The sequence below is a fragment of the Nematolebias whitei genome, chromosome 16 (genome assembly GCF_014905685.2).
Source record: "Nematolebias whitei isolate Nwh7 chromosome 16, NemWhi1, whole genome shotgun sequence".
In the NCBI taxonomy this organism is placed as follows: domain Eukaryota; kingdom Metazoa; phylum Chordata; class Actinopteri; order Cyprinodontiformes; family Rivulidae; genus Nematolebias; species Nematolebias whitei.
In genome coordinates this window covers 28061003-28084509 of record NC_056513.1, presented here as the reverse complement: position 1 = coordinate 28084509, position 23507 = coordinate 28061003, and the positions used below count along the sequence as shown (strand labels likewise).

At 41.4% G+C, this 23507-nt stretch overlaps 2 protein-coding genes across 2 annotated transcripts in view; one reads left to right on the top strand and one right to left on the bottom strand.

Moving 5' to 3' along the window:
• The window catches only part of lrba (LPS responsive beige-like anchor protein), a 312704-nt gene extending 304331 nt beyond the window's left edge, over window positions 1-8373 (bottom strand). The window contains exon 1 of the mRNA XM_037689844.1: window positions 8212-8373. Within this exon, the coding sequence (XP_037545772.1) occupies window positions 8212-8373 (162 nt within the window). The remainder of the gene's footprint in view (window positions 1-8211) is intronic.
• A 12563-nt stretch (window positions 8374-20936) lies between these two features.
• The window catches only part of rps3a (ribosomal protein S3A), a 6198-nt gene continuing 3627 nt past the window's right edge, over window positions 20937-23507 (top strand). The window contains exons 1-2 of the mRNA XM_037690515.1: window positions 20937-21018; window positions 21635-21738. Coding sequence (XP_037546443.1) covers window positions 20957-21018; window positions 21635-21738 — 166 coding nt within the window. The 5' untranslated portion in view covers window positions 20937-20956. The remainder of the gene's footprint in view (window positions 21019-21634; window positions 21739-23507) is intronic.

The following is a 23507-nucleotide window of genomic DNA, read 5'->3' as shown; positions in this document are numbered from 1 at the left end:
TCCAAATTATTATTATTATTTTTTTTTTTACGTGAGGGGTACACGTCCCCTTCACAAAAAATAAAAAATTGACACCTATGCTCAAATGTTGGCATGGGGTCAAAATATTTTTGAATATTAAACTTGTTTAACTTTTAATATGAAGACTGAAAACGCTCCTGAGTGGTTTCTACAGCTTCTTGAAAGTTAGTCATTATTTAAAAGTTCCTTGGTGTGGTAGAAGCATGACATGTATATATTTTATCTTAACCAGTGTGGTGTGAAATATTTTAGAGAGCTAATTTAGATAAAGGTAAAAATGGATGGTAATGACGCAACACTTTAACGTTATGGTCATCATATTGCATGTAAAATTTTGTTTCAGGTACTGTTCTTTTCTTATTTAATTTAAAGTTCTATGCATTGTGTAGCCTTTAAGGTTTTGCAGAAGATTGTAGTTACTACAGGTTTTATTGACAATGATAACTGATAAAATAAAGACAAGTGTTTGTAATTAGTCAGCCTGTACTGAAGATGAAGTTTGGTGCGGCTGTGCTTCTGACAAGTCCTGGGGGAAAGAGGCGGGGGAGAACCATATTACAAACATAAAAGAAAACACGTTTGTGTGTGGACAAAGATCTGGAAAAACTTTAACACAATTACAAAAAAGTGATGATCTAGTGGGGCAGCACGGTGACGCAACTGGTAGAGCTACTTGCCTCTCAGCGAGCAGGTTACCCCCCTGGTTCCAATCCCAGTCCGGGGGTCTTTCTGGGTGGAGTTTGCATGTTCTCTCCATGCATGCCTGGGTTTTCTCCGGGTACTCCGGTTTCCTCCCACAGACCAAAAACATGCATGTTAGACTGATTGGTAACTCTAAATTGTCCCCAAGTGTGAGAGAGAGAGTGAATGGTTGTTTGTCTCGTTTGTCATGTGGCCCTGTGATGGGACTTGCGACATGTCCAGGGTGTCCCCCGCCTCTCGCACAATGATTGCTGGACATGGGCACAGACGACCCCCGTGACCCAAAATGGAAGAAGAGGGTAAAAGATAATGGATGGATGATTAACACAATGTTTCCCCTACATCAGTGGTCCCCAACCTTTTTTGTGCCACGGACCGGTTTAATGTCAGACTATATTTTCACGGACCAGGGGGGAGGAGTCTGAGGGTCCTACCCCAGAGAATTTTTGATGCCATTTCCTGCATTCTGGTGTATTTTATAAAAGGTTTATTACAGTAGATTAACATGAATCAAAAGATGTAAACTCATTATTGAAAGCGTTCATGTGCAAAACCGCTGCAGCTCTGCAGGTAAGGGGCGTTCACTTCAAGACAAATTGAATTTGCTGATTTGTCAGTTGCTTAATTGTCAGTTATAAACGTCAACATTAAAAGAAACAAACATTTGAAATATATCAGTCTGTGTGTAACAAATACAAGTTTCACTTTTTGAATGGAATTACTGAAATAAAATCAACTTTTTCCACAACATTCTAATTTTATGACCAGCACCTGTATTTCAAATTTACTTTTAATCACTTTGTGATTTATAAGTGTATTAAGTGCAGGATCACTTCTCATTTAATTAGTAGATCCCACACCGGGGTCAGCTGTGCCTCGTCATCCTCCTCCCTGCTCCGCAGTGATTCACACATCAGATTGTTCACAAAAGTGCAGGAACTTATGTATAGTGCAAAACTTTAATTATGTTTGTGTTTTTTAATAAATTTGCCCATGACTTTGAACTTTTAGGGGCGGAGATTTTTTTTTAAGAGCAGAAGCAGAAATGCGAAGGAACAGCTCTGATGTGAATTCAAAAAAGTTCAAGACAAAACCAGCTCTGATTTGATATTAGGAAGCTTTGTTTAAAATTATAGTTTTATTTTAGTTAATAGTTTTACAGTCACTCTTTGTCAGGTGGGTTGAAAAATATGCAGTGATCCTTCAAATGCGCAGACACGACCGCACACCTCCTCCTATCCCGTCTGCTCCAGACCAGCAGCTAAATTACTCCACCCGAACGAGCAATGTAGAACCAATCTGTGCATGCGTCTAACAGAAACTGAAACTTACCACTTGTGTATGTTGACCTGCGTCAAGAGTGAGTCATTGACAGATGTGGTGGAGATAATACGGTGATTTCTCAAAATAAAAGTTTTTCGTTTGTTTTGGTTTTCTCTGTGCAGCCTGATATAAATTGGTCCGCGGCCCAGTAGTTGGGGACTACTGCCCTAAATTACTTGCCGTAGCAGGGCGCTCATGTCTTCTGTGATTTTTGTCGAGGGGGTGTGGAGACACGTCTGTGTTGCACGCTATTTGTACTGACAGTTTGAGCATGGAGCGGTAAACGAAGGCAAACGGAGTGGACCTCTTGCTTTTTTGCTAGCGCATCTGTATTGTGCGTCGCTAGCTTAGCACTACATCAGTGCCAGAAGTTGTGAACACAGGGGATGGGGGGGAGCAAGTTAGGTTCTGTATGCAGGGTGCTTGGTTCTGTTCTGCTGACAGGGCGGTGCACCCTGCTTGTATAATGGTGGGTGAAACACTGCAGTGAAAGTTGAGCGCTCTGTGCACGTTTGTTTTCCCCAAAACAAAGGCATTTGTTAGAGAATTTTGCCATCAAGACCTTAGCCAGGCCTTTATTTTCCTCTTCCATCGAACCATATCATATTTAAAAAAACAAATGGTTAACCAAGACTAGAGCATAACCGATAAAATATTGTCCCTACCAATAATATAAGTCGATATAGGCATTTGGGGACCTATCGTTATCTGTGATAATTGTCCCATTATACACAGATATAAACATTCTCATTTTCACCCCTAAAATGTTGTGACCCAGCCGTAATTGTACAATGTATCCAGCAGAGGGCGCATGACGACTACTTTCAAGTCATTGCCTTAAGTTTCACTTTTGATGTTCATCATAGCTGAAGCAGGGAGCAATACTTTGTAGCGTATTTTGCTGAACAGAGCATGGCAAGTTTATTTTAAGTAATCTGTAAAATAAAATAAAAAAATTTAAATTAATTATCTTCAATCCTCAAACCCACAAGTTGTTGTTAGCTACGTGCCTCTCAAGGTAGCAAGCCAACATTAGTATTCAGGTGCACCGCCTTCACGATATTAGCCCCGATGTCAGTAGTTACAGCAACAAGTCCCGTTAAACTTGCAGTTTGTGAGGACATCCAGGGTTAGTAACGTTATCTTTGTCGCCCTCAACGAAATGCATTATTTGAAATCTTTACTTCTCTACGGAGAAAAACAAAACTCTGCTGTGGTCAATACTACCGGTAACTAGACCTTCACCATATGACTGACTGTTTCAACAATTAACAAGGAGGGGTGTTTCTTAGTTTAATTCACATTTATGTAACACGCTTGATAACTTTATGGTGAATAGTAGAAGAAAGAAAATGTGAACGCACGTTAGGAAGACTGTTTTTATGACCAGTACATCACTTGGAAATGTACTGTGGGACTACGTATAGCGTGGATCTGATTTGCTTAGCTTCATGGTTGCCAACAGTCGGGCTAAATAAACAAGCCCATTCCACTCACTGTTTTTTTAGATTCTTGGGGATGGACAAAGATCAAAAACTTTCAACCACTATATCTAGGGATGGGGCCGATCCGATCCAGTATCGAGCTCCGATAAAAGCATAATTTGCGCATCGGATTTTTCCGATCCAACCTTCAGATATTTCCGATCCATGATGCATGTCTGTTTGTTGAAACATCTCATGCGATTCCCTGCCTGATGCTCTGCAAGTTGGCTTCAAACTGTGGAATGGATTTCCTGAATGGAGGCGCGTTTCATGAAACCCAGAATAATAAGACCCACCTCACATTCAGGAAATCCATTTCATAGTTTGCAGCCAGCTAAAACGTGAGGACTGAGCAGCACTGTGGCTAATAGCTAACCCACTTTTCATCAAAACATGTTCGCTGTGTGGAAGTATTTTACACTAGAAACACCACGAAGCAAGACAGCAACATGCAATGTCTGCAGAGCCGCTGTACCGAGGAGAAAGCTCCGTCGCACAACGAACTTAATAAAAAAATAGCACCACATTAAACCACGGTAAAGTTAGTTTTATGTTGGACATTCGAGCTCCATATCCAGATTTAGGTATCGGGATCAGATGTAAAAAAAAAGTGGATTGGTGCATCCCTAATTCTATCAGTTCTCAGCATTCACCTTCCCCTCCCAATATCAGTATTGGTAATGGCCAAAATTTAAATATCAGTCGGGCTATAACCAAGACCAGTGTTTCCAGATATACGATAATCATTGCATTTATCTGATAAAGGTTCTGAACGCTCTATTGTAGATTTAAAAGCCCAAATATATGATAGTTTTGACATTTATTCACACAACTATTGTTTATGGTTTTATTCATTAGAAAGTCTGATCCAAGCAGCCAGCGCATGTGCTTGCTCCTCTCTTTTCCCATGCGCCTGTCAGCTAATCACAACACGTCATCTGCTCCCACCCCACATACGCACTAGCACCCATCAGAGCAAGGAAGGGCACTCTCACTCAGCACATAGTTTTGGTCTAAATTGTAAACAATTAAAAAAAAAAAAAGACAGCACAATATTTTGTTAGTTCCTATCTGGCAACCCTGGCCAAAAATGAGTACCAGTACAATCCAGTGAGCCATGAAAAATGTCTAAATGGCATCAAAACTGTTGTGTTTACAATACTCCCCCACACAAGTTTACTGACAAATCTGACTGTCAAAAACTCAAAAATAAAAAAATTAAAACACACTACAGTAATAATGAGAAAGTACATCTCTAGTTTATTCAATATACCAGCACTTTTACTTTATGACCATTTCCATTAGAACCTTGTATTTTGCCTCTTTGGACCAGATGCACCATCTGGAACAGAAAAGTGCACAAGTCAAATAGTGGTGTGAGACTCTCTCCTATTGCTCTTCATCAAAGTCCTGACTCCAGGCAAAAAACACAGCCAGTGGATTACCTCATGTGAATCCTGGTGTTTATAACCTCAGCCCACATGTCACAAGTCATCACAACCACCGCTGTGATGACTTGTGACACAGAGACAACCCTCCTCCAGAAACAGTGTTCTGTTTATCCACACATACAGGGCATAGGACACAGAAATAAATAATAATGTCACTAAAGTGAGAACTCTGGATGAGGTTATCAACTAAAGGAGGTGTTGAGCAGAGCAAGTGGAGACAAAGTGTTGAGGTAATCATAATAAAATGCGCAGCGTCACCTTGCGACCTGAAATAACTGCAACAAAGCTAAAAATTAAGAAGTCAAATATACCAGAAGATGCAATTAAATATATGAAACTGCTCTGGATGCCTGTAGAATATCTACAAATTCTAGGTTTGCAACAATTACTATTACACCTAAAAGAAAGCAGAAGACATCTCAATTCTCTTTTGTTAATATACCGTGCAACCCAAAACTACTTCAGTGAAATGTCTCCTTCACAAGTCTGAACTCCAATTTCAAGTCCACGCGTTTCAAATTAAGGACAGCAAGCGATGAAGGACAAAATTGCTTTGCAAATTAAAAACACGAGAATAAGCATGAGACAACTTCATCATTGCTAAAAAAATATATAAAAAAAAATTAAAAATCAAATGTAGACCATTTACCTTTGTCTTGGTGATATTTAATCCGTTTCACTGCGAAATCAGAACACTAATATATATTTGTAAATGATAATAAATCAGCAATTGCTTTGATAATCAAATTATTGACTTTAAAACAAATACTTGCTGGATTTAAAACACGTCAAATTTCTGATCATCTTTATATTAATACCTAAACATAGTGTAATGCAGATAACGAGAAAAAAGACTGATACCAAATAAATAATGTATTTTATGGGTTTGGGCGATGAAACGACACTAAACTTTAACATCAGGTCATAACCAGAAGAAAAGGTGTCTGTAATTCATTTGCCTACTCAGTGGGGGTTACAGCTCACTAATGACTACAGACGCGAGCCTCCCTCTGGAAGGACTAGTGTTTACCACACAGTGACAAAGCAGTTCAGCTGGTTTCACCTTCACCTCGTCTCCTCCCACCTCAGTGGAAACTCTGGTCGAGCATGCTGTCCTTTAATGCTACGTTTCCTTCAAGTTTCATTCATTCACATTCGTGTGATTTAATGGCTTTTCATAACTCATTAGCACTAATGTGTTGGCGTTACCAGTATAGGTAACAAATGAGACACCTGACCTGGATACGTCACAAATAACGCTGCAGCAGCTTCTCTGCTGTCAGAGTCGATTAAAAACTGGAAAACAATAGTTTTCTATGGATTATAACAAGTAGTGTGAACGTGACTCCTACAACACAAAAGCATGAGAAACTAGAAAACAGTATTTTTTTCAGATATGCAGTGTGAAACTTGAGTAATGAATGACTGCTGAAATTAACCAAAGAAGAGAAAACTGACGAGCAGAACATGAGCTAAAAGCTTAAGGACGCAAACACTAAATGTCAGAAATGGAAAAATACTAGCTAGATGCAGCAACATATTAGCAACAAGTATCAAAAGATAGCTAAAATCTTAGGCAAGCTGAAAGCACAAACAGGCATAATAATATGGGTAAAGCATCAGATTACAAAGAGAATATTTTAAAGTATTGTACACAGCTCACTGTATATTTCTATGAGGAAAATATTTGCAACTGGAGCAGCACGGTGGCGCAGGTTTTAGTAGGGATGCACGATATTGGATTTTTGGCTGATATCACATATGTTAAAACTTATTTAGCCAATAACCGATACCAATATTTTTTTCCTACAACTACTTACAGAGACTACTGCTGTAGAATTAAAATACTACATTATTCTGCATGGTCTTTGTCAGTTTGACCTGCTACCAAATGCCGATGCCAAAAAGGGGACTGAAAATGATGCAACACTTCAACTTGAATTATGTTTAATGTCAGATTTATTCATGACATTTACTCTCACTAACACAATGACAACACTTGAACAGTACAAACTTGAAAATTTGCACAAATCTAAACTCAACGGAGCGCGTGACGTCATAACGTTGTGCTGGCGCTGCAGGCATCCTTGTCACCGGGCCGTCATACAAAAACAGAAGCCTTTTATATCGGCGAGTTATTTTGACAGAATGGCCGATGTCCGATATTTTACTTTATCATCAATATCGGCCGATACCATGCCGATAATATCGTGCATCCCTAGTTTTAAGAACTGCCGTCTCTCAGTGAGCAGGTCGCCCTGGATCAAATCCTGACTGGGGGCCTTTCTGGGTGGAGTTTGCATGTTCTCTCTGTGCATGCGTGGGTTTTCTCCAGGTACTCCAGTTTCCTCCCACAGACCAAAAACATGCATGTTAGTCTGATTGGTAACTCTAAATCAGGGGTGTCAAACTCGCTTACAAAAGGGGGCCAAAACTAAAAACCTTTTTCAAACTAAGGGCCGGTTTCAGAATCTACATCAACTCAAGTCAGAGACCCAACATCTTTTCTTGGTTGCACGTTTGTCAACAAGAGTTTGATTGGTCTCATTGGACGTTCTCTGTTGCACTTTTGACATCATAATCAAAGATTACTGAAAAAATTAAAGTGATAAAAGAATTTTACATTTACAACAACATCTTGGGGGTTCAGATAAAATGTCAAAGCGGGCCTCGAGTTTGACACATATGCTCTAAATTGTCCCTAGATGTGAGAGGATTGTTCGTCTCTGTGTGTCCCTGTGATGAACTGGAGAGCCTGTCCAGGGTGTCCCCCGCCTCTCCCACAGTGACTGCTGGTTATGGGCACCAGTGACCTCCATGACCCGAAAACGAAGAAGCAGGTAAAAAAATAATAATAATAATAATAATGGATGAAATATTTGTATAAAAGTTTCAGAAGCCAAAAATCATGGCACCCAATGAGCTGCAGGTTTTGATACGCATCATGCAAGACGAAAAAACAGAGTATGTGAATTAGATTATAAAGCAAAATGTACAGCATTAAAAAAAACAGGTAAACAAAGCTGAACCAGCATCATTCAGCCAAATAAAGAAGCTGAACTCAAACAGTAACAGGTGAGGTCATCAAAGCACAAAAACACGAACTAGCTGTTAAACAAGCAAACTAAATCTTTGTTTTTACTCTGTGTGTGTGAAGGTTTCCTGGATGTTTAGAAGTCACAACGCCGGGACACGGCCTGTGTCCTGAGCTGCACAGATAATCAGCTTACCAGGTTGAACACCGTCTCCACGATGTCTCGGTTGGAAACTTCTCCAACTTCCACCAGGCCGGCCAGCACGGCGAACTTCATCCGGATGCCCCTGACGGGCACCCCGGGGTTGAGCCCCGCAGCCTGGCCGTCCTTCCTCTCAGCCGGATCCGCGTTAGCCATTTGCTAAGGAAGAGCGGGACAGGTCGCGCGCACAGGTAAGGCACCTGTTCACCTCCCAATATGGTGAGGAGGGCAGGGAGGGGGGGAGCGAAGAGGGCTCTATCTCCTCTTGGGTTGAGATGTGGGCAGTCTACAGGGCGTCCTCCTCCCCATCCAAGGCTGTAAGCGACGGGGTCGAAAGGAGCAGAGGAAGAATTTGGCGGTTGGCTGGAAATGTCACCGTGAACTCTTGCTCCGTAACTTGAAACCAGACGGATAAATGTCGTTAAAAGCCCGAGGAGAGGCTCGTCGCAGCAAACAAGGAGCAGGTGAAGCAGTTTCCCCCTCCTCTCCTCTGGTTTTATTCACCGGGTAGTCACTTTAACTCCGCTCAGCGGTGGAAGTTGCTCCTGTGTGCCACGGACTCCATAGACTTGACAGGTAGTGCGCTCGGCAGAACCCCCCGAAAACTCTCCAACAGGAAGGGATATGTCCGCCAGCAACTCCGGTGGAAGCCGAAAAAGGACGGAGGTGCCCTCTGTGCTCCCCGACACACTCGGAGACGCGGTTAAATGGCACGGTTGAGCCAGCTGCGCTGCATTCGCTTCCTGGTCTGCTCCGGTAGCTTTTAGTTCGCCACCGCCATGACAGTGGAGCTCTTCAACGAACCGCGCATGCGCGGTGGGGAGCAGCGTCTGCTCCGCTCGGTGGCAGGTGAGCCGCTCAGGTGCACGTGCGGGATGACGCGCTGGAATTTTTTTGATCACAATTAATGATCTCCCCTCCTTTATAAATTCATTCACTGCGGCAGTGTTTTGCCTCAGGAGCAAAATGCTTGCTGTTTCCTTCAGGTTACCTTTCCAGTAACCATGAGAACAGTTTTCAGTTTTACGTTACCCCAAGTTTAACAAGCGATGAAGGCGGAAACAGTACATCTCTGTCAACTACCACGGTGACCTTGAAAATAAGAACAAGACACAGGTAAACAAAGAAAAATCAAAATACTTATTCCCAGTGGTGGGATGTAACTGAGTACAAGTACTTCATTACTGTACTTAAGTACATTTTTCATGTATCTGTACTTTACTTAAGTAGAGTTAAACATGGGTACTTTAGACTTTTACTGGACTACATTTTACATGAAGTATCTGTACTTTCTACTACACTACATTTCTATAATGCGTTGAGTTACAAGTTACATTCATGCTGTAGCTTTTTGATTTGTTTGTTAATTTGAAAGTAATGGCGAGAGGGGAGTTGGTCCATTGAGTCACTGCAAAATGGTCAGGTAACGTAGATCTGCCTTGAAGAAGAGCTAAAAGATTACTGAAAGACTGTTCAGTACAACAGGACAGATTCTCTCTCCCAAAAGCGCCAGACTGGACTCAAAAACTTTGAAAACCCACTTCTTCTGAACTTGAACAGGAAATTCTTGCAGCAATATTAAAATGTGTCAGTTCATGATGTTAGGACAGAAGACAAAGAGATGTCTCCGAATGACTCGACACTCTGGTCCAAGTTTTGAAAATGTCAGGAAGTTAAAATTGATCCATTACAAGGTTGACTAGATCGTATTTTAACTAGAGTTGATGACAAACTGCAGTTAAAATGACACATTGGTTTTGTTTTGTGTTAAATAAAAACTTTCAAAGGTATACAGGTCCTTCTCAAAAAATTAGCACATTGTGATAAAGGTCATTATTTTTCATAATGTAATGATAAAAATGAAACTTTCATATATTTCAGATTCATTGCACACCAACTGAAATATTTCAGGTCTTTAATTGTTTTAATACTGATGATTATGGCATACAGCTCATGAAAACCCAAAATGCCTGTCCCAAAAAATTAGCATATCATGAAAAGGTTCTCTAAACAAGCTATTAACCTAACCATCTGAATCAACGACGTAACTAAACACCTGCAAAAGATTTTAAAAACTCCCAGCCTTGTTCATTACTAAAAACTGCAATCATGGGTAAGACTGCCAACCTGACTGCTGTCCAGAAGGCCATCATTGACACCCTGAAGCAAGAGGGTAAGACACAGAAAGAAATTGCTGAACGAATAGGCTGTTCCCAGAGTGCTGTATCAAGGCACCTCAGTGGGAAGTCTGTGGGAAGGGAAAAGTGTGGCAGAAAACGCTGCACAACGAGAAGAGGTGACCGGACCCTGAGGAGGATTGTGGAGAAGGGCCGATTCCAGACCTTGAGGGACCTGCGGAAGCAGTGGACTGAGTCTGGAGTAGAAACATCCAGAGCCACCGTGCACAGGCGTGTGCAGGAAATGGGCTACAGGTGCCGCATTCCCCAGGTCAAGCCACTCTTGAACAAGAGACTGCGTCAGAAGCATCTCGCCTGGGACTGCTGCTGACTGGTCCAAAGTTATGTTCTCTGATTACAGTAAATGTTGCATTTCCTTTGGAAATCAAGGTCTCAGAGTCTGGAGGAAGAGAGGAGACAGAATTCACATTGCTTGAGGTCCAGTGTCAAGTTTCCACAGTCACTGGGGTGTCATGTCAGCTGCTGGTGTTGGTCCACTGTGTTTTATCAAGGGCAGGGTCAATGCAGCTATCTATCAGGAGATTTTGGAGCACTTCATGCTTCCATCTGCTGAAAAGCTTTATGGAGATGAAGATTTCATTTTTCAGCACGACCTGGCACCTGCTCACAGTGCCAAAACCACTGGTAAATGGTTTACTGACCATGGTATTACTGTGCTCAATTGGCCTGCCAACTCTCCTGACCTGAACCCCATAGAGAACCTGTGGGATATTGTGAAGAGAAAGTTGAGAGAGGCAAGACCCAACACTCTGGATGAGCTTAAGGCCGCTATTGAAGCATCCTGGGCCTCCATAACACCTCAGCAGTGCCACAGGCTGATTGCCTCCATGCCACGCTGCATTGAAGCAGACATTCATGCAAAAGGATTCCCGACCAAGTATTGAGTGCATAACTGAACATGATTATTTGAAGGTTGGTGTTTTTTGTATTAAAATCACTTGTCTTTCATTGGTGGGATGAAATATGCTAATTTTTTGGGACAGGCATTTTGGGTTTTCATGAGCTGTATGCCATAATCATCAGTATTAAAACAATTAAAGACCTGAAATATTTCAGTTGGTGTGCAATGAATCTGAAATATATGAAAGTTTAATTTTTATCATGACATTATGGAAAATAATTACCTTTATCACAATATGCTAATTTTTTTTAGAAGAACCTGTAATCATTCCTTTTTCTTACTTTAATGGCATTTACCTCTGCATGTCATCCCTGAAATTCTGACGCACAGAATCACAAGTCCAAGTTTGAACTGTGTCACAATAAAAACATGTATTATCAGCAGCATTGTTCATTAAAATGACACAACACTATTAATGTATTACAGAAAATATACATACGGTAGGTACACTTAATGATAGTGTAGACCATTGCATTAGGTAATACATTCAGCAAGTACTTTTACTTTTAATACTTTAAGTATTTTTTAAAGCAAATACTTAATTACTTTTACTTAAGTAAAAAATGTTAATGTGGTACTTCTATTTTTACTAGAGTACATTTTGGTCAGTTTATTTGTACTTTTACTTAAGTACAGAGTTTGAGGACTTTCTCCACCACTGCTTATTCCTGTCTTGACTAGAAGAAGCGGATAAAATTGGATGCATGGAGTTAGCTTGAACTGTTGAGTCCTAAATGCAGGGGCGATTCTAGAATCTGACCTTTAGGGGTGCTTAGCCCCCAGTGCTGACAGTGGCTTTTGGCTTGAACAACGTGGTGGCCATTGGCGTCGGAAGCATTAATAATGTGGGGGGGGGGGGCACATGGGGGTGGGGATGCTGGGGTTAATCCCTCAGAAAATTTTTGAATAAATTAAATGCCATTTCCTACATTCTGGTGTATTTTAACAGTTTAGTATTTTAACTATTTTAGAGAGCTCGGCACAACAAGAAGTAGCGCTAAGCTAGTGGCGTGCGAAACAGATGCGCTAGCTAAGATGCTACAGACGTAGCATCTTGGCACAAAACATTGTTTCCCCTAGTTAACTTGCCATGGTGGGGTGTTCATCTCATCCATGATTTTTGTTGACGGGGGGGACAGAGACATGCCTGAGCACAGATTGTACCTACGGTTTTTGAGCGAGGGCGGGGAGGGGGGCATTCAGCATGAGGGAAGAGGTGCCTTTTAGCTTTTTAGCTAGAGCGCCTGTATTGTGCGCTGCTAGCTTAGCGCTATGTCAGTGGGAGGGGGTGGCGGTCAGTTTAGTAGGCGGGGTGCTCAGTTCTGTTGACAGCATGTAAGCATGTAATATAATTATGACAGGAAATGGAGGATTTACCTGCACTTATTTGTACAGGTGAACATGTGGTACTTCCTGTTTATCTTTGTTGTATTCAGCTGCTCATGAGGTCAGCCGCAGGGCTTTATCCATATTTTTAAATTGTCCAGACTCAGTTTAGGTTTTGGAAATGGAATAAAGTGTATTCCACCCTCTAAAGCAGGATATTCAACTAAACTGCTCAGGGGGCCACAGTTACTGAAAGCCAGCAGCTCAGGGGCCGGACATCCAGCAACTAATGTCATTATGTAAATAAATCGAGTATTAAAATGATCTGTTATCTTTTAAATTTGTTTATTTTGTTGCATTGAATCATAAATGCAATGAACAGAACCCAAACCCAGAACTGCACAAAAAATCAAAAACAAAAAAATCATAGGTGCAGAGTTAAAATTTAGGGGTGCTTGAGCACCCCTAAAAAGAGGCTAAAATCGCCACTGCCTAATTGTAAACTCAACCAAAGATGCACAGATTAAATTTGAAAAAGCTAAGCAAATCTATAAAATAACTTGTTCAAATTTAAATAAAAAAAAATGACTAATGATTAAAGTCCTAGAATTGCCTCTCGCCTGTCACACTAGACGTGAATCATCTCATGTTGACTAATAACATAGCTGCACCTATTTTGGTCACACCTTAAAAATTATGTTAAGTACAGTCTCATGCACTATTGTGAGAGTAAGTCTTATAAATGACTCTCAGCTACTATCACATCCAGTTTTAGCCAGCTCTGCAAAATTGACTAAATTATAGCCATTTCTGCATTGACTAAGATATTTACCATATTTTCTGGAGTATAAGTCGCAGTTTGTTGCGTAAATTTGCGAGTCCTGTGACTTATACACCAAAGCGACTTGTATACTTGTTTCCATACTCATAATGTAATTTTTGACTGACACTTGAAATGTTCATTCATCCTGACATGAACCAGCGTAAACATTACCATTTGTAGCCACTAGAGGCGCGAGAAGGCTCTGCGGTGGTGCGCCACCCGTCCATCCATCCAGTCATCGCGGCTCTGGCTGCGAGCTCTACAGAGTTCCTCCGCTGCCAGAGCGTGGAGGAACGGGGCAGCGAGGCACGTGATCTGCGGTGCGGGCAGGGGGGGACACTGTAGAGCTGCGAGCCACCTTCGTCCCCACTATGGTGGCAGAGTGGGGTGCAACACCTGGAGTAAACATGTCTGTTTGCTCCAAGTCAAAACAGCTACATTTCGCCGCATCACCCAGGCGAAATGTAGCTGTTTGACCACTGAAGTGCATTTATTAAGGAAAAGTTAAACTGAGACACACATTTGCTATAATGTTGAGCAAAATAATTGTTTTTAAGCGTTAATCTTGTTAAATTTCGAAGAACTGCAACAGCCAGTCCTCCAGTGTGCGCTCGCTTCACTCAGCTGGTGCAGGCGGAGGAACACTGGAGAGCTAGCCAAGTAGGTATCTCTGCAGACAAATTTGGAAGGCGTATCCGGGGGGCCACATCTGATTGGACTATAGAAAAATGGGCATGTCTGGCTGGCCACATCTGATTGGACGATGGAAAAAAAGGGCGTGTCTGGCCGGCCACATCTGATTGGACGATCGAAAAAAATGGGCGTGTCTGGCCGACCACATCTGATTGGACGATAGAAAAAAAAGGCTGAATGATAAAAAGCCGTTTGTGTTAACCACAGACACATGATGTCTAAAAACAAGGCGTTATTGTCAGATTGTGTTAACCACAGGCATATTATTTGTATGGTGTTAACCGGTTCGACATTAGCGGCGTCTCAGGTTCAACATTGGCGGCGTCTCCATAAATTCTCTTTCCGCCTCTCTTAACACAGAACTTCCGGTTACATTTCAAAATAAGAGCAACGTAACTGGGTCGTGGGGAGAGCTAAATGTTTTGTTTTTTGTTTTCGCTTCAGATGTTTTCTATTTCATTGTATCCAGACCACACTCAAGGCAACCTGTGTCAGGTGCAGCCTACAACCCAAGAACAAAAGAGAATCTTCTTGTGTTTGACAGCAGATTTAACGCTGGTTCTTAGAAACCTTCCGTTTTAAAAAAGAACTCGCGTAACTTAACTAAAGAGCAGCAGATACAGCTAGCCAATCAGTGTTTGCCCCCCACAAACGCCTATTAGCCAGAAACACCCACTTTTGGCCTGCAGAGAACCCCTTCTCGAGCTAGCAGCTCCTGGATGGATGGATGGATGGATGGAAGGATGGAAGGAGCAAAGGAACAAACGAACGAACCGCCCAGGTGAAATAAAGTTGTTTTGGCCATTAAATAAATGCATAATAAACATGACGGGTCAGCGGTGATGCATAATAAGTGCGACATATATGGTTTTTTTTCTTCTTATCATGATATGTTTTTTGACTGATGCGACTTATACACTGGAAAATACAGTAGTTGTGGTGGCCGTCTTGAATCAAGTCATCCAGAGATGACTGCCTGTTTAATTCCAGTTTGTTCGGTGCTTTATGAAATGTTGTGGTGACAGACATGGGCAAAAACTACAGCATCCGCCTTCATCTTTTGGTTGCAAGCGATAATAAAGTGCACAACGTGGACAAGTTGTGGTGAAATATTTCTGCACAGACTAGTACTGCTTACATCAGGATTAAAGTATCAAGTGATGGTGACTCATACAGACAATTTAAAGTCTGTAATTAACCTGGTCTGTGGTTTTAGTCTGATCAAATCTATTATTCAACAACTGAACATAAAAAAATCACTCCTTAGAAAACAAGCAGAAATATTTACCATTGTGTATATACCAAGTTTCATGAGCACAAAAATACACCGCAAAGAAAATACGAGAGCATTATTTTTATAACTTGGATTTTATGGCAGCAGAGATGTCTGCATGTTGAGACGCTAGAGGTGAAACATTAATGCAAGATGAAAGCTGTGCTTCGCTCGCCTTTATATTCTCCATCACCACAATCCAGGACATGTGACGTGCTTCTAGAGCTGCGATGACGAGAAGTCTCGCTTTCATGCGCGTCTGTAGTTGCACAAGTAAAACCCTAACCAAGCTGCATCTGAGCAGCGAAGACAAACGCTCCAAATCTGTCTTCCTGTGTGAGAGTTTAGATTTGCACCTCAGGAGGAATGAGCAACTATGATTGTTGCCACAGAGGCAGCTGGCATCACTGGCCCCCCCTGACATCCCAGTTATCATGTTAGCGGAGGTTAGAACCCAAATGCAAAGCAGAACAAAATAAAAATTAACTAATTTATTTACAAAATGCAAAGCAAAAGGATGACGAGGCCGCACAAAAACTCTAACAGAAAACAGACTGACACCAGTATAGAACAGACTGACACCAGTATAGCTGTTCCCTCTGAGGACTCTGGGAGTCATGGAAGCCTGCAGCATCACCCGTGAGGCACAGGAGGCCTAGCTTTATTATTTATTATTTTAATTATCAACCTGGAATCAGCAGACTTACTCACTGTGCCCAATGGTGGGCTTTCTTAAATAAACAACTTTCAAACTTTAAATGAGAAATTCACATTATTGGTTATTTCATGACATTTGTGCCTCTGATGCCAATTTTTAAAAACATGGATTTAAATAATGGATTCATGTTTTTAACTTTTTTAGTTAGATTTACAGTATAAAGACATAAAATGCATAATTGAGTCACTTCCATTATTTTATTTGTGTATTTTTATTTAATATACTAAATTGACTGTATGTCAACTCGGCCACAAACTATATATCCTCCATGTGATTTGTTGAATTAACAGCCTGTTGCGTAAAATAACAGGATCCCCTTCAAGAAGCTGGACAGGTGAGTATTTGTTTGATTATTCTAAAATGCAGGTTAAATGCATATTGCCAACAAAACTTTTTGTCTTGTTTCAATACCAGTGAGGGTGGAGACAGTCTACACCCCTGCATGACTTGTTCACACAAGTTATTCCTGTTAGAGAATTCCATCCTTCCGTTTTCTTTACCCGCTTCTTCCTTTTCGGGTCACTGGTGCCCATGTCCAGCAGTCACTGTGTGAGTGGCACACAACTATATACAAGAGTTACCAGTCAGACTAACATGCATGCTTTTGGTCTGTGGGAGGAAACCGGAGTACACGGAGAAAACCCACGCATGCACGGAGAGAACATGCAAACTCCACCTAGAAAGGTCCTGGGCCAGGATTCAATCCAGCAACCTTCTCACTGAGAGGCAACAGCTCTACCAACTGAGCCACTGTGTCGCCCTTATCAAATAATTGTTATTAAAAAAACAGTTGTATGAAATAATATCGTGCCCTTTGTACTTTGATTTTTTTTTTGCCTCGATATTTATGGAAAGTGGTAAATTGGATGAGTTTTAGAGCACCTGAGAAATTCTTAAGTCGTTGTTCGTTCTTTTTTTTTCCATTTACCCTTTATTTATACAGGTAGTCTCATTGAGTCACGGAGAGAAACCTGTTTTTGGGAGCAGATGGTGGCGGTTAAGAGCCTTGCTCAGGGGCCCAGAGTGGAGCAAATGAGGGTGGAGGCAGGTGTGGGTGTTTCAATTTTCCACCCACATTTTTTGATGTTGACAGTACCGGGAGTTGACCCTGCGACTTTCCGTTCACAGGCCCAGGTTCTCTAGCCTCTGCGCCACCACTCCCCTAAATCTTGTCTCGTTTGTTTATAATTTGCCAGCTTGTCTTGTAATAGCTTAATGTGACTTTTATTAAGTAATTTAAACTTCCTGAAGGTTTTTCAGCGTTTTTTTTTTATTTTTTACTTTTATATATAATTTTTGTCATATATTCAAAATATTCTTCTATCCACTTTAAAAAGATTGTTTTGTGTTTTGTTTTTTCATTTGCAAAAGCACCTAACAGTGTCCTCTGAATCATTCAGACATAAATAAGTACCTAAACTCCAGGGATTAATCAGAGTTGTTTTTACACATAACAAACAACCTGTTTTAATTTGGATCATTGAGCACTGGCAACCTTCCATAAAAACACAGTTTGTTTTCATTTTCTTAACTAAGCAAATAAAAATAACACAATCACTCATCCATCATCTTTTATCCACTTTTTCCTTTCTGGGTCATGGGGGTCACTGGTGCCCATATCCAGCAGTCACTGTGCGAGAGGCGGGGGACACATAAAGTAGTATATGAATGGAGATTCTCAAAAGCATAAGGAACCCCCGTGGACTAGAGTTGCATTCAGGCCCAAAAAATCCAATCCGACCCACCCCCAGCCCGTAGCCATCATTTCCAAACCCCACCCGACCCGATGATTTAGTAATTACAGGTCCAAACCTCGAAAATCCCCCCGACATTTTTAATTAAGCTTTGACTGCTTATGGTATACAGTTATTAATGGTCAGCGGACGCACGCAGCTGAATAAATGGGAAAAAGTTCGGAGCTGATGGGGTGTTTGTCCTTTCATGGCCATCAAAGCGCATTAAATCCATGTTTCTGGCTGCATTCTGCATTATTCGGATGTGGACCCTACTCCGACATGTCTGCTTTGGGATCTCACCTGTTTGGGTCGTGTGCCATTTGTGTCCTCTGAGTGCAGCGGCTGAATGAACATCCATTTGGGCGATGGATCACTTCCTGGCAGTATAGTTCATCTGAAGCTTAACTGGACTTTATTTTACCTCTTTCAAGGCCGGTCAGCTCGTGGTGAAATGGCCGCGTGCAGCTGGTGATTGTATGGCAAGCCATGTTGCCATATAATTGGATCGCTGCTGATCCGCTGACTCAATCAAAAGCTCAATACGACCCGGCCTGCCCATCCAGCACATTATTATGGTCCGACCTGGCCCAAATTCGGGTAGGGCCGGGCTTCAGGCCCGGGTTAGAAATGACGTCTCTACCATGGACTATGATGTTTGCAGATGACATTGTGATCTGTGGTGAATAACAGGGGACAGGTGGAAAAGAACTTGGAGAGATGGAGGTATGCACTTGAAAGAAGAGGAATGAATGTCAGCCATAGCAAGACAGCGTATCGGTACGTGTGTGAATTTTTTTTTTGTTGTTTTTTTTAAACCTTTATTTTGCCAGGAAAGAAATCCATTGAGATTATTAATCACTTTTACAAGGATGTCCTGGGCAATGTGCAAACAAACCGTTACAAATACAGCAACAGTCTTAATAACAGTAACAGTAGTATTAAAGTATTTACAACAAAACATCTGGTAATAAGACATAAAATACAATGCAAGGTTAAAAAATATCACAATTTAAAACTGTTAAACATCTAAAATCTCTGACTGTTTTTGTTTAAAACTAGATAAAGGAATAAAAGGCTCCAACCCAACAATTTTCAGTCAGATCATCTGGACATTTTCTTTTTTTGTGCCGAAACGTTTCACCTTCCATCCAGAAGGCTTCTTCAGTCAAGGAAACGCACAACACAAAACTGATTCTTCCCCCCAAACAGCTTACTCCAAAGTGGAACAAACCAGTTATGTTGGTGCTAAGATGGTGTCTTTGGCACGCCCCCTCCTCTGGAGCCGGCTCTCTTCCTCATCGACAGTCGTGTCAAACTGGTTCAAAACCAAAACAGTCCATGCTCAATAATCCAGGTATACAATCCAATCATTTTTAGTCAGGTCATCTGGACAGTTTGGCTCCAACCTCAATTTAAGGTGCAGATTATTCCAAGACCACAGGCCAAAATAGAACAAACTCATCTTTCCTGACTCTGATGTGCACAAAGGGTACCTTAAACTGCAGCCAGCTACTGGCCCTGAGACTGTGTGTTCTGGAGTGAAATGAACTTGGAGTAGATTTGTGATGGTAATTTTCCTAAAATGAAAGGGAGTCCAGTGAAGCAGAGGTCACAAAGGTGCAGCACTTCAAGTATTTAGGGTTGTCCAGGAAAATGGGGAATGCTGTAAATTCATTCATTCAGTCACATGGACTCATTTTCAAGAAAGATCTGTTTTAGACAGCTCACATAAAGTACAGACAACAATAATTCAACAAAAGCATTTTAAAATCAAATAAAAGAAGCTATAAACACAGTCAAATCAAGATGCCATATATAACAAAGTACTAAGAACAAGAAAAAAATTTGCCTTGATATTTTTAGTGATCTTATCAAATGTCTAAACTCTCTCAAAGAGGTCAAAGTTGACAGCTTCAGATCCTGTTGCAAGATGTTCCAGGTTACAGGAGCAGAGTAAGAAAAGTCCTTTTTGCCGAGCTCAGTCCGCACTGAGGGAACACTGCAGGTAATGAATCCCTGTGAGCGCACGCTGTAACTGCACTGACGACACGACATGTAGGAGGAGATGTATGAAGGCAGCAGATCGAGGACTGATTTATAGATGAAGATGTACCAGTATGAGAGTCTGCATGAAGTTAACGATGACCAACTGGCCAATGAATACAGGGTGCAGTGATGGTTTTGGTAGTTACAGCCAGTTATGAATCTTAGCACGCCATGGTAGACATCATCCAACATCTGCGAGGAGCTGGCAGTGGCATCATGTAAATAATGTCACCGTAGTTGATGGTTGGTAGGAAAGTAGTGGTTACAAGGTGTTTTCTGGTATTCAGAGATCTATTTCTGAAAAAGAAACACAATTTCAATTTGTTTCTTTATCAAGTTTTCAACATGCGGCTTAACAGAGAGACGTGCATCAACTAAAATTCCCAAGTGTTTGTAAGAATCTACAAAGTCAATAGGAACACCATGGATGAGATAGGAGGAAGAACTGCTGGCACCGAGTTTCTGTTGGGAAACCGTGTGGCAATCCCTGAAGAGGGAACAGCCAAAGAAAATATTTTAAAAAGAACAAAGCTTAAACTATTGATCTCAGCCACCTAAAAACATTACGTCCAAAACTTTGGCACAATTGTACGATACTGTTTAATTCGATGTCCATGTTTTAATCTAACGTTTTTGTCCATATAAATATTTATAGTTTTACATGAAAATCTCCTTCCTGACTCAACCTGATTTCGAACCTGCAGTCTCTGGTGTACAGCACTGACCACTCAGGCCCAGTAATAAAAATAACAAAAATTGTAAGGTAGTTTCACTCAGTTTTGACTGACTTTTATTAAACAGTTCTCAATTAATTATTTATGGATAAGAATAATTTTATTTATGAAGTAAATTAAACTAAAATTTTGTTAAATATGTGAGACTTTCTAGACAAACTGATGTAACTGAATTAGCTTTTTACCAGCAGAGGGCGCCAAATAAATTTCTAGAACTTCTGAGAGTCTCGCTCGGCTCTTTAACTCTCGCGAGACTTCCTGTTTCCTCCTCTTTTACTCCCTGTAGCCAACATGGCAGTCGGCAAGAATAAGAGGCTGACCAAAGGCGGCAAAAAAGGTGCCAAAAAGAAGATGTAAGTAGGAAAATCCACAGGCTGTTGTGTGAAATAAATTTTAGACATTCCATTACTGTCCTTTGGAGTTCAGAAAGGTAAAGGATGAAGCCGATATTAAGCAGATTGTACAAGGTTCGGTGCTAGCCTTTCCGTCGCCGGCCTCTGTAGCGCTGGATGGAGTGGTGACATGCCCTTTATCTTTGCTTTGTATTGTAATTTTACTTAAAAAACGATATGTATTTTACTACATTGGCACCGCTTTTAGAAATGACTATACGTGTGCCAAAATGGTACCGAGTGTTTGGTTTGCTGTCTACGCTAATTCTTAAGGTAAGCTAATAGCTGCTAAACCTTAGCATGATTGTCTCAACAGCTTTTCCACCCGTGTGTGAGCTCAGTCTCCACATTTTATGCTTATATTAAATGGTTGTAAATGCCCCGTGTGTGTAATCCATTCCTATGTATTCAATAAAGCACTGGTACTATTTTTAAGCATGCGTGCTAATCTTGCCTGTCTGCGTTAAGTGTTTAATATTGAGTTAGCTTGGATTTAGCATTGTAGGCTAAATGGCTGCACATGTTTTTGAGTTATTTGAAACGAGCTGTTTATTTATCACTCTTGTTCCTTGTACAGTGTGGACCCATTCTCAAAGAAGGACTGGTATGATGTTAAGGCACCAGCCATGTTCAACATCCGCAATATTGGCAAGACCTTGGTCACCAGGACTCAGGGAACCAGTAAGTTGTAGTTTAAACTAAAAAAAGTCAGGTCACTGTGCTTACACATAAAGCTGCCTGCTGTAGTGTACACAAAAATTAGAAAGTGTTTGTAGATTGAGTAATTAATGTGGTACCTTTTTTATGTTTTCTGCCTGAGATACTGTAGAATTATCAACTAGTTAATTTTTTATTTAATAAGCAGGAAATACATTTTCTATGTAGCTCTTATTTAGGAATCTCACATGTCAAAGTAATGAGTTTTGACAGATGCACGGACATTACACAGTAAACTTTCATATTTCAATATTTTCATTAAGTCTTAATTTTATTCCTTACAAACTGCACAAAGTACACTCAAAGAAAATCAAGCTTAGCATGAGATGTAAAAGTTAAATAAATAAACTTTACACACACTTTGGGATTGTCTATACCTAAACTCTCCTTTTATCTTTCCGTCATGACTTGCTCCATCAAGTCATCCTCCTCCAGCTCTGTCAGCTGCATCCTCTGTCCTCACTCCTACATCCATGTCCTCTAACTACATCCATATTTCTGTATTTTTCCTGGCAGCTGCATTGCTAACATTTTACCATTATACCAACTGTCCCTTCTCTGCACATGGCAGAACCATCTCAGTCTGGCACCTTAGCTGTACATAGCATGTTATGATGTTATGTTGTCATATGCAGGTTAACACAAGGTCAACTGTGCAATGAAATGATCAGGATGAGAACTGAAAAGTATTCAAAGCGCTTCACTTTTTCCACACGTTATGTTACAGCCTCATTCCAAATTGTATTAAGTAGACAGAGACATCCAGTAATGCTCAGTCAGGTCATCTGGACAGTTTCTTTTTTTGTAGAGACGTTTCACCCTCTATCCAGAGGGCTTCATCAGTCTGAGGAGTCCCAAGTAAATTTTCTCCACCAAAGAGTACACTCAAGTGGACCAACCAGTTGCTGGAGATAAGATGGTTGATTGACAGAGACATGTCTGTTGTGTTGCGCAATAGTTTTGTGCTACTTTACTACTGGCAGTTGTAGGGAGGGGGGGTGGATTTGTGGGTGAAGGACATTTCAGTAGGCAAGGTGCTCAGTTCTGTTGACATGCAAGGTGCCTTCCTTAGACGACGGTAGGGGGAGCACTGCTGTGCTCAACTATTCTGATATCTCCAGAGATGTTCTATCGGATTCAAGTTTGGATTCTGGCTTGGCCCCTCCTTCACAGAGTGGTCCTGAAGCCCCTGTTTGAGATCTTGGCCATGTGCTTTGGGTCGCCCTGCTGAAAAATGAACAGTCGCCTCAGTCTGAGGTCAAGAGCTCTGAGAAGCAGGTTTTCATCCAGGATGTCTCTGCTCATTGTTCAGTGTTTCCCCTACCATTATACAAGCAGGGCACCTGCCCCGTCAACAGAACCGAGCGCTCCGTCTAGCGAACCCCACCCCCAACCACCTGTCTGCACTGATGTAGCTAAACTAGTGGCTCGCAATGCCGGTGCACAAGCTAAAAAGCTAAAGGCGTCCTCTTCCTTCATGTTGAACCCTCACGCTGAACGCACCCCGGCCACTCAAACTGTCGGTACAAACAGCGCACGGTTCAGATGTGTGTCTCTCCTCCCCCCCTGCCAAAAAAAAAAAACCTGTTTGTTCAGACAGCACACAGCTGAGATGTCTTTGTCTCTCCCTCACACACCCTGCTCTAAAACTGTCGGTACAAACAGCGCGCAACTGTCTCTGTCCCCCACCCCCCCTCTAAGACTGATTGTTTAAACAGCGCGCTGCGCAGCTT